This window comes from Dreissena polymorpha, chromosome 2, assembly GCF_020536995.1.
Source record: "Dreissena polymorpha isolate Duluth1 chromosome 2, UMN_Dpol_1.0, whole genome shotgun sequence".
NCBI classification, from domain to species: Eukaryota; Metazoa; Mollusca; class Bivalvia; order Myida; family Dreissenidae; genus Dreissena; species Dreissena polymorpha.
In genome coordinates, this window is record NC_068356.1 from 5563233 (window position 1) to 5575933 (window position 12701).

General features: G+C 34.6%; 1 protein-coding gene across 1 annotated transcript; it reads left to right on the top strand.

The window, feature by feature from the left end:
* The first annotated feature begins 5365 nt into the window (after window positions 1-5365).
* On the top strand, window positions 5366-8129 carry LOC127865711 (uncharacterized). The gene is made up of 2 exons (XM_052405662.1): window positions 5366-5521; window positions 7540-8129. The coding sequence occupies exons 1-2, from the start codon at window positions 5451-5453 to the stop codon at window positions 7853-7855; spliced, it is 387 nt and encodes a 128-aa protein (XP_052261622.1). The 5' UTR covers window positions 5366-5450; the 3' UTR covers window positions 7856-8129.
* The last annotated feature ends 4572 nt before the right edge of the window (window positions 8130-12701 follow it).

Below are 12701 nucleotides of genomic sequence, written 5' to 3' on the forward strand. Positions count from 1 at the left end.
CCAAAAAAAAGTAAAATAGGCTAGATTTCTTACTGTTAGTGCTTTTGTGCATTCATTAGCGCAATGCGTTTATGCATATAAGGTCGCCAATACGTTTTCATTTATAAATTTATTTTCTTAAGTCAGTAAATAAAGAACATGGACGAGCAAATATCAACCCAATTAAATCGCCACGTCAACTGACGTTTGCTGTCAACATATGCAAGTGGCTGCAATGACAAAACCGTGGGTAACTTGTCTATCTAATAGATACTTTTGCATTTTTCCAAACGAAATTGAATCAATGCCACTGAGGTACGCTATAAACATGAGGTTGCGAAAATGCCAGAATTCACACACGGCAAACATAGAGTCGTTGAATAAACTCCACCATGCCAAAACTTTTATTTTTTAAATTTCAACCGACTTTTCAGGTGAACGGTATAATTAATATGCAATCAATTTACGAACTGCATGGGTCTTTAAGGTGACCTGTAACCAAAAAGTAAAACAAATTTGCGGATTACCCTTCAGGTGATCGGTATGATACACTTACACCCATTTTTATAAATGGACACAATGTTTCAAGTGATCTGTATAATGAACATGCAGTCAACATTCCAAATGCATCAAATATTAATTTGATTCGTGGATTTAACATGCAACTGCTAAGATACCAGAAATATTAAATGTTTAAAAAAACACCAGTTTTTGGAAAAAAAACAAACGCATGAAGCAGTAACATAAAAGCGGTCAGTTTGAGTTTTACTTGGCAAGCATTACCAACATAAGCGGTCTGCTATTAACCGACAATGCTATACGAGGTTTGCGGACTAAAGCCGTAGTAAGTATTTATTGAACAATGCTCATGCATGCTATTTACCCGTGCTGGGATCTGCACAGAACAGAACGTATCGTTTTTTCCCCCAACTATATAAAATATAAAATAATGGCAATAAAACAAAGCAAAATTATTGTGTACATTACAAACTTCCGGTAATATTAACAATATTGATTTGCAAAAACATAATACATGGAATTTGGGGAGGGGTGGGGGTACTTTATCGACATTAATAAACTAATTGGCGGGATAGCGATGATCTTAGTTGTTAGTAGCTACTAACATTTTGATGAACTAACAACTTTACTATAGACGCGCCCTTCTCTTTTGTTCGATATTCAAGTAATTACACTACAAATTATTCAGATAAATATTAATTATATTCTATTAAGATAAAATTCGATGTGGTTACCCTATAGATTTTATTTTACATGAGATTTGGATACCTTAGTTTATTTCCTCCAACAGTTGTTCTTTACAAAATATTGATTACATGAACTCTTATTAAAAATTAAATTATTAAATTTATTATTTTAAGCCCGATTTTTCAGACCCGTCCCTTAATTTATGATTATTATCACAGAAGCAATTTCCTGAGTAAGCACTATTTTCACGGATTGACTCAAGGACAAGCTCAAAATAATTTTACTAAATTAAGTTCGTTTTGTTAATTAAACTAAAAAATCCAAATAATCTAAACCAATCGGAATCCAAATAATCCGATTCCCCGCCACGTCCTTTCACACGAGTGTTGGTCGCGAATGACTGACTGTTGAGTATGCTCATGTCAGAGTTTATTTTCAGGTCATCGCCGTGTCTTCACGACTATCCTATGTGCTGACCTGCCCCTGTGACATTGCCGGGAAACATATTTAATTTTGAGCCAAATTAGGTCAAATTACCCCGGCTGAATGGGTTTTCGCCGGAGAAACAAAACTATTTTTAATGCGAATACACCAGTACACGGTGGACGATGATACCTTATTTTTCACTTGTAGCAAAAAAAGGTGATTGTGTGTTTTTCGGGAGTGGAAAAGAATTGAGTAGTTCAACTATTCTCGTAAGTCCGTCGTGAAAGTCAATTTCGTCTTTTTTCAGTGACCATCGCGCAGAACTTACCGTTAGTTATTGTTATTATCATTACCATCATCATTATTTTTATTACTATTATTACTATTATTATTATTAGTATTATTATTATAATTATTATTATTATTATTATTACTATTATTATTATTATTACTATTGTTGTTGTTGTTGTTGTTATTATTATTAATAATAATATTATTAGTAGTAGTAGTAGTAGTAGTAGTAGTAGTAGTAGTAGTAGTAGTAGTAGTAGTAGTAGAGGTAGTAGTAGTAGTAGTAGTAGTAGTAGTAGTAGTAGTAGTAGTAGTAGTAGTAGTAGTTGTTGTTGTAGTAGTAGCAGTAATAGTAGTACTATTTGTATTTTTTTTATTATTATTATTAGTATTATTATTACGCTCCCATTCGAGAGGCGATCATGTTTTTTTATTGCCCGGTGTAGAGCACCGATACATCGCACCCGCGCGTTTAACGTCCCTCTTAGAAGACATGTTAGTCAGTTAAGTTAGTATTTACAGTATTAGTTAAACCAATTCACACAAAAACTAACCACCATATCCGTCAATATAATGCAATTCGAACGCATATACAAGGCAAAGACATACAATCAAATAATTGAATAGGGGCATTGCACCTGTGATATGCAGACATGTACTGATATTAAAGTTGTCTCGCTGTATGTCTTTTGAGAGAAAATTGAAGGGCGGGTATCCAGTTTATTTCCTTAATTATACTGCTTACTCGTCGCCATATAACAAATAACATGCACTGTTAACCAATTAATATGAAAAATACGAAAGAGCATGCGGTAGACAAGAGAAAACCACCACCATTCTTTTTATGTAATATTAAGTAGGCCATGTCATCAGGGCCTATGCGCGCGGGCGGAATCGGAATTCGTCAGGTGCGCGCCACTAGCCCCGCTACCTAATATATTATCATATATGTGCCTACATTTGGAATCTAAAACATAGCAGTCATATTTAAATAAAAAAGTATTGTCACATTATATACGCGTACTCTTTGTTAGGGGACCGCTGTGGGGATATGTGGAATCATCTTCGCACTTTTTGCATCTTCTACAGATGAGGGGAAGTGTGGTACATGTATATGAGCTTGCCCCTTATCATGTAGTCGGCATCTGGTTACAAGACAGGGAAAGAAAAAGGGTCGCGCTAAACCTTGATTTTGTGATCTAAAGCAATTTATTCAAGTTCGTCCATAGTGGCCATTCACACGCACAGGCACTCGGTTATTGTGACTGATATATCGACTCAACAAAACCAAGACACAGTCACGACAGTCATTGTCCACTGAACTCTACTTGTTGCTTTGAACTTTCACCGAAGATCATAAAAGTTATAGACACAACATCACCAAGTAATTTAGAACAATTGTCCAAATAATTGAAATCTTACCCGACATTACAAAAATAAATTGTGAAATTCAAATTCGTGCCGTCATACTCTCGTGACCTTGACTTTAACCAGGGAGCTTGGGAGTTATTTACAATGCATTTTATGGTCATTGGTAATTATACGCTTGCATAGAATCACGATCTTTATTAAAGTCGCGCTTAAGTGTTTGTACTCAATAAAATGGAAACGATAATTAAGCGATTGTAAAGAAACATAGATTCCTTATATCAAGGTATTGCCTATATATATATGGGCCGTGCTCTGTGAAAAAGGGGTTTAATGCATGTGCGTTAAGTGTCGTCCCAGATCAGCATGTGTAGACACGTTGCAGTATTAATAGTTTCTTGCGAGCATAAATTCAGAAAGTATTAGCTTTATACTATTGCCATTTAACTAGGTGCATTTCACAGATTTCACAAAATGACATTAAATTGAAAATATTGCCTTCAATCTGAAATTATAAACGGCTTCTTTTGCTTTCATAAATTGTACAGCAAAATTCTATGCTATAATTCAATAGGTCCTTGAGACGAACTTAATTCACCTTTATGTCGAAAACGAGTTTATCTACTGGTAGATGCATACGGGATGAGATAAACCACATATTCAAGTCATATGGCATGTCTTAAAAGGAATCACTTAGCTCAAACGCAAAAAGACTTACATAATATTGTATCTTTCATACGTCCGTACTTTTCCGTGTCACCCCCCGAACCTGAGTCCGTTTAAGCCATTTATCATACGTGGAGTGGTCACATTTCACAACATGGTAAAATTGATTGAAATTTGATCAAGCATATAATGAGATATCTACTTGTAAACAAAGTAATACAAATAATAATCTTCATTTATATCATTTAGTATTGATTGAATAACACAAAAGAGTGAGAAACTTAAAACAGTATGATCTTGTAACAGTCCGTGTTTGCAAAAATCATTTTTGAAAGATTTATTGTTGTTCATCATTATTACATACATAATATCTATATTAAAATAAAAGTCCTTAAAGGGACCTTTTCACGTTTTGGTCAACTGACAAATAAATAAAAAATATTTCAGATTCGGAAATTTTCGTTAAAGTAATCATATTTGTGAGGAAAAAGTAATATTAAACATTTACCAAGCTCTAAAATATCCATTACATGCTTCTTTTGACGATTTAAAATCCTGAAAATTATAAGGCGTTGCAACGCGAAACGGTTGAATAATTTGGAGAGTTCTGTTGTTGTCGTTATTTTTTGTGATACTACGAGGATTGCTTATATAGAGTATGAATTTCACCACTATTTGTAATTCATAGATGGCTGAGTGGTCTAAGCGATAGACTTTTACACCAGGGTCAGTGGTTCGAGCCCATTTGAGGGTTACTTTTTTCTTTCTTTAATTTTATTTTTGTCTTTTTACCGGAGCTTGTTAGATCCAATGTTTAAATTTATCAATATAAAGCATTTAATGACAAACTTCATTACATGCCAAAATCTTTTAAAAGGCCTCTTTTCATAGTCAATTAAATATCATGCTTGACCGGCCAGATTTATCTCAATTCAGCGTGTATATAAACTGCAGTTTCTCATTAATAGTGTTTTGTCTTATTATTAGTAGTATTAGACGCATTATGTATCATTAGGGAGATGACCTGATTCCCATCAATCTTGCAAAATTGAGGACACCTGTACATTGAAATATATATATATGATAGTATGCACTCAATCGATTTTTTTCGATTCTCTTCCTCAAAGTGAACCAGTAGTTATCGTTTACATCGCAAAACGTGGTGAAATCCATGCTTAGTAAACGCGCGTCGTATACAGGGTGTTATCAAGCAAACGTAGTCGATTTATCACGTATTAGCACTATCCGGATGTTCACTTCGGAAAACGGCCATATATGGTAAAGACGGCTGTGAAGCATGAAGTATAAAATTAGTTAACATTACAAAATATTCACCGCTAACCAATTATGTTCGAGTGTTTCAGCTTCGACAATGTCGTTAAATATTATTCGTCAGAAATCCGGACCAATGCTCAATTTGCATAGAGCATTTACGTGCGTATTAACCGCTATATAAACGCAGTTGTTTGCAACTAAAAGAAGTCTACAAAACGTTATCAACGTGCTTTGACGACATGAAGACAATTATTTCATTTGGACTTGCGGTCTTTGCATTATTTGCAAATGTCGCTGCAGATACGAAGAAGTGAGTACACAAGCAATTTAATGTTTTCAATTCAATTAAATGCTGCCTTTGCTATTGTGAAAAAAACAACATAAAATAACATTCTAATGAAATTATATTTTAAGAAATAACATATTTCTTTCATAATTAAGAGTAATTATTTAAAAAGAGACTTGTTCAATTATTTTTGAAAACATGTCATCAAGTACATTTACTTACAAAATTTTAATATTTGCAATTGTTTGAAAAACAAACAAATAAGTAAAAAAAGTATAAAACGTATTCCATCCCCCGGTTTCGAACCCGGGTTCTCTAGCAGCAAAAGTGGACTTGCTACCACTGCTCTACACATTTATAATGACTGATATTTTCACGCGTTATTTTATCAGTGTATGTACTATATTTTGCAAAACGTCGACGATAAACGTTTAAAGGCCGTACCTGTATGCCAACTTGTGTTGACGTGTTTGAATAAAAGAGCCGATGTTTCTAACATTTGTGTTAGTCAGGAGTGCGATTGTGATTATTGAAGTACAATCCCCAACATTCTTTGTTGAATCTAAAATAGTTTGTTTTTAATTGTCATTTTTCTAAATTGTGAACAAGTCCCTTTAGAATACTGTTACAACCTTGCGTCATTCCACAATAAATTACCATAGATTAATGATTTTTATATAAAGACCCTTGTATTGTAATGTATTTTAAGCAGAACTGAAATAACTGTATTGTTCTATACTCCACTTATATTTAAAGCAAGAAATATATTTTCGTGGGCTTCAAAGTTACGCCAATCAATCATTACCAACAATAAAACAATATCACTGTTAAGCAGCACTTTTCCGAATAAAGCAAGAAAATTGCAAGCATTAAAGATTGATTCCAATAATATTAGCATGTATTGTGTTAATGTAAATGCAACATGCTTGATCATTTCTTTGTTTCAAAACAATTACCACAGTATTTTATTGAGCACAATCAGTATGTATAAATTTGTTTCTATTTCGGATAAAACTGAGAATTCTGCAAAACTACGTCTTAAACATAAGGCCGTGCTTCTTATTATCGCAGAATTACCCTTACTTGACTCCTTTCATTGTTGCATAGGGACTTATTCATAGTTTTGAAAAAGAAAAACATAAAGCATACATTATTTCTAACCCAGCAAAATAATACTCATGACAACAAAAAAAATAAAATTATTGGTTCATTTATGTATTCTCGTTATGCGAAATCGGAAAAATAAAAGTATAACACAGTTATAATAAAATTATTAAAGTAACATTACTACTCAAAATCAACGAAAATTCCGTACAATTGTTCGTAAAAAATAAACTTAACCAATTAAAAATCAGTGTTTCTTATGGCAATTGCCGAAGTTTCAACGCCAGATGTGGACTGGTACAATAGATGTTTGTAGATACAAAATGCTTGTTTGTCTTATTGTTTTGCATATCTATTCATACGACACATGAACACTAAAATGGTGTTTGTGTGTCGTATGAATATATATATTCACGGGAATTAATTGTGGCCACAAATAAATAAAAACGATATCTACAAAAATCTATGTAATCATACCACATCTAGCGTTGACATTTTGGCTATTGCTTTAAGGAACACTGATTGTTAAGGTGTTAACTTTATTTTACGAAATACTTAACGAAATTTTCGTTGATTTTGAGCGTTATAGAGACTTTAAGATTTTGTTCTCATTTCAATGATTTTCATTTGGAAAATAGGTGAAGTATTAACAGAGGGTTTATAGCGTTATAATCAGCATGACGAAGTTGTATCGCACTAGCTTTTGCTTCTTGAGGGCCCTTGTTCAAATCCGGGAATGAACATATTTAATTCCATTTGTTTTAATACGAAAATCTGGGAACATATCATTTGACGAGAGTAAATCGTCAGTCCTGTTGGAATTATAATTTTGTTATAAATGCAGTTATGAAGATGATAACATTGTTATGATTTTGATTGATGAAGGCAAAATAATGAGACGGAAAGTTCCTAGTTGATGTTCTTGTAAATTATTTTAGCTGTTTCTGCCACGTGGCTTTGGTAGGCGACAAAACAATCATCAAGGACCTGGGTATCGTGGATACACAAAAAAAGCTGGTTGCACGTCTCCTGTCGTCGCATGGTCAACTGCCCAAACATTTGCGACAAGGCAGTGAAGGACTGGAGCTGTCACAACGAGGCAGAATGCAACGCGCTGACCAATGGCAAGAAAATCATCCAGCATTACAAGGCGAGTGTGTGCGCCGAAGGCTTTGGTCACAATGTGATCGCCTGTGGACAGCACTGTTAAAAGTAGTCTTCCGTGTAGAAGATAACAAGATACACTCGAATTGATTATACTTTAAATCTTACAACTGTCACTAACCTTCTCTAAGTAAATTCGAGTTGCTTCTAAAATTAGCTTCCATTACCAACCTATATAAGATGGCAAACTTTATATTTACTATCGAGATATTGAGAACAGACACTTAAGAGTTTACTAATATATATATATTCACTATTATGAATGAACATAAGTTTTTATTTACGACTTCTATGTGTGTAATGTTTCACTATACTACTATACTAATAATTTATGTGATGCTATGCACCTTCTTGTTGTATTCTCTGTTGACTATGTACTAACCCATATCTATAATATTTAACTTTCTTTGAAAATTGGATACTGTTTATGCAATAAATTCTGGACTTGCACTGGAATTTGATTATGTGGCCGTCATTATCAATTATAGTCGATTAATTAAATAACATGCTTATGTAATGATTATAATCAGAATCTCGTCGAGTTTGCGATTTTAAAGCCATGTCTTCGACACGATTTACGATTATTTTTGCTGTTGTTTACCCTTTTATTTTATGCAAATCGAACGGCCATGAAAAAAACATAAATATAATTTAACTTAAATTGTCTACATGGGCGCGATTTTTGCTTCTACAAGGGCTAGATTTTGCCTCTTCGAGGATGAGACTTAGCAAACACCTCAATGGAGAAAAATTACATTTACAATATCTCATAGTTTTTCAAGATTCACACACAAACTTATTGCGATTAAAAAGATAAAGTTTAGTTTTTTTAATACTTCAAAAGCATATACAAATGTTCTGCATCTGAAAGGGAGGAAATTTTCACGGTGAGGAAATTACACCCCTGTTTTTCATGAGCAGGCTAAGTAATGCTTTCATTAGGGTAACTAAAAAAGAAACAAACTATTAATATTTGAACACTTAAAAGTACTGGGTTCCGTCAGCCACTTATACGATGGCGCGTGTGTGTATTTCGCAGTTTATGAGGTTCTACCGCGCCTTAGGCTGTATTATGTATGAACCCGGATTTTGTTCCAGCACTATTACATAATTAGTTTACCAGACTAACGAAAATAGGACTGTATTTTGAATTATAGCTGAAATTTACAGCTATTTTGTTGTTACTGAAAGATTTTAAATTTTGAGTACCCTCAGGAAACCCTACCAGTCCAGTATGGTGTCCACCAACAAAACTTACATGCTTTCACAGCCTCCTCACTTAAGCGTACAGTCTCTTAAAATGCGATACATGCCATATCGCAGGGTATCAAGGCCAGTGCGTGGTCAGAGTGTCTGGAAATCGTCTTTACAAAGCTATGGTATATGCTAAAGCGATACAAGAAACATCGTTCGGCGAATGCTAACATTTCGTGCACAAAAGGATACATCATTTAAATAAGACATGTTCACTTTACTAGATTCTGAACGTGTTTAGACCATTAACATGATAGCATAGGCGGATCCAGTTGGGGGGGCGGACGCGGCGTACGCCCCCCCCCCCCCCCCATAAAATCTCCAAAGTAAAGTCAATTCATTTGATGTTTTACACTTAACTACATCTAAATCACCTATTTAAACTTGTCAAAGCCTCCAAAATCACTAAAATCGAGGAGCTTCCGGGGGGCTTCGCCCCCCTGGACCCCCAAAACTATAAACTATGCATATTTTTTGGCATTATAAGAAGGTACTTTGATGAAAGTATATACGGCGTGACATGCTCGAGTAGTGGTTGTCAAAGCCTTCAAAATCACTAAAATCGTGGAGCTTCCCCCCCCCCCCCCCTGGACCCTCAAAACTATAAACTATGCACTTTTATGGCATTATAAGAAGGTACTTTGATGAAAGTATATAAGGCGTGACATGCTCGAGAAGTGGTTGTTAAAGCCTTCAAAAACATTAAAATCGTGAAGCTTCCGGGGGCTTCGCCCCCCCCCCCCCCCCTGGACCCCCTAAACGACAATTTATGCGCTTTTTTGTCATTATAAGAAGGTACTTTGATGAAAGTATAAGGCGTGACATGCTCGAGAAGTGGTTGTCAAAGCCTTCGAAATCACTAAAATCGTGAAGCTTACGGTGGGCATCGCCCCCTGGACCCCCTAGCAGAGCTTTGCCCTGCACCCGCCAGGGGCCCTAGCGGCCCCCTTGACCCCCCAGCAAATCTTTCAATAGCCCCCCCCCCCCCTAACCAGAAATCCTGGATCCGACCCTGGATAGACACCATTTTTGGTTTATTTAATAACAAATATTCATTAAACTTTACGAAATTCAATGTAGTTATCATAATTAAATTGATAAACGATACTATATATCATGTATACACAAGTCAAATAGTTCGGCAAACAACTCAAACATGTATGTAAAGAACGCGCGCGTGTAAATATTTAAAATGCGTATGGTTGATTCTTGATATTGCGGTAACCAATGTTTTTATTGCATTTTACACACAGTATTTGTGCGTTTTAGCTAAAGATAAATTAGCATCAATATATAATATTGATAAATAAATACTAAAATCTGTCTTAACACCTCGAACGGATATGGGTGCGATTCAGCTTACATGTATGAAAAAAATACATCCGCGGCATAAGTCAACACAATTCTCATTGATTTCATTGATCTCAATATATAATGTTAATGTCGTTCACCAACGAAAATGAACGTGAACACCGCATTTTCCGTTTAAACATTCAAACAAACAAAAAACTCACTATTAACACGCTCGATTAAAAGATTAAAAACAACTGTACAAACGGATGTTATGAAAATTGCTTAAGAGTTTTAGCCTTCAGGCGTAGAACATGTATATCCTGTATCAAAAAACAAGCAGCCAAACAACGTATACCCTGTGTTGTAATGAAATCCCAACATCAGTTTAAATCTCTACAATTTCTGGTGTTTTAATACTTATTTTTTTTCATTAAATGTTTTTTAAAGTATGAAGTTAAAAAATCTTTTTCTATGATACCTTAAACTGGAGTACGAGCTAGGTAACACAATCTTCTTATATGCTTGAAGACAATTTGGTGATAATGTACTTGTATGCAGTGTCAGCGTAACGTTTATATTGATGTCGAGCTTAAGCTCAATGCCTCTACCAAACAAACATATAAAGCCAAATCTGTGTATGATTGCATAGATGTAGGAGATCAAGTGAAACATCATATCAATTAAATCATGTTTTGCGTTTCTTTTTAATAAATCGGTACATAGTAATTTAAGAACATCTTTAGTATCGACGGTGTCCTTAGCTCAAAATAACAGGAAGGTGTGTGTGTCTATATGTAACAATGAATTTTTCATCCGCGCGTTCTTTCTATAGGTCGGTTTGTGGAGGTTTCCGAACTAAGGATTTCACAATGAATTGAAGAAAATATAAACCTATTTAGAATGTATGTCGCTCAAACTACCAGATAGAGTTTGTCAATGTTTAGTCATTACATTAAAGGTGACACAAATGGCTTGCCTAATCTCTTACTGTTCATTGCGTATGCGTGCAATATAATGAACTTATTATACTCTGCTCTTTAAAATGCTTGAAGGGTTTTAACCATTAATAGAAAAAATGTTTTACTAGGCTAAAACGTGTGATGCGCACATTTTCCATACGTTTCAGATGAGTTGTTAACATGAAAACAACTATTAAATTTTGTTTTCCAAATGCACATATTGATGTAAAAGCGTCATTATCAAACAGTGATTGAATGTGTATTTAGTATAATTTATTGACATTTCTCATGGCGGTAATTAATTTCTTCTTATATAAACAAAGTGAATGATCAGCTTCACAAGCAGCAGAAAAAAATGTTTTAAAGCAACATAAATAAATCAACATAATCACTCACGCATTTTCTAAAAATAGTATAATTTATAAATAATATATTAAACAGTAAATTTATCATATATTATTTTTACCATCGTTTTTAATATATCGTTTTATTTTATGCTTTCTGGTGGTCTATAGAGAAATATCAGTGAAATAAAACTGGTATTTCACTGTTTTAAACAGTGAAAAATAACAGTGAAAAATATCGATATTTTTCACTGTTTTATTGTGAAATGACGTCATTTTTTCAACGAAATGACGTCATAAATCCAGCGAAATTATCCAGTTCAACTCTTTTACAATGTAAATTAACGTTGAAACAAGTATAAAATAAAAAGAAAATTTGTTGGATTCGGTGGAATATCGATTTTAATTCACTCGTGATCATAAAAAATACATATTTTCACTCGTGGCTGCGCCACTCGTGAAGATATTATTTTACATGATCACTCGTGAAATAAAATCGATATTCCACTGAATCCAACAAATATCCTCTATAACTTCTCAATTCTTGGTTTTATGAATAACAAGAAATATCTTTCAAAAAGATATTCGGCGTATATCCTTACTTTGAAATAAAGGTAGAAAATGTATGTTCTTCGTCATCGTAACATAACGGCATGTTGATATTTGATATAGACGAAGTTTTTTTTCCACACATTCAAATAACACTGTTACAACCGCATCATGAAAAATTGGTCATATGGCATATGAGGCCAGCGGAGCTCAAGCCCAGTCTGCGCACTTGGGCAGTCTGGCCAGGGGCTCAATCCCCAGCCTGCGCACTTGGGCAGTCTGGCCAGGGGCTCAATCCCCAGCCTGCGCACTTGGGCAGTCTGGTCATTGGCTACGCTTTCCCCACTTGCGCAGTCTGGTAATTGGGAACGCTTTCCCCACTTGCGAAGTCTGGTCATATGAAAAGACTGCGTGGATGCGCAGGCTGGGCTTAAGATACGATGTCAGCATATTGCGTAAGATCCATTTTCGCATGACGCGGGACTTTTAAATCTAATTGCGTCTTTTAAATGGGACATCAAACCAAGATACTTTCCG

Bases quoted from the DNA above. Each gene is read 5' to 3' on its own strand.
- LOC127865711 (XM_052405662.1), top strand. From the start codon at position 5,451: ATGAAGACAATTATTTCATTTGGACTTGCGGTCTTTGCATTATTTGCA. The intron at 5,522-7,539 runs GTGAGTACACAA...AAATTATTTTAG, and splicing joins GTCGCTGCAGATACGAAGAA to CTGTTTCTGCCACGTGGCTT.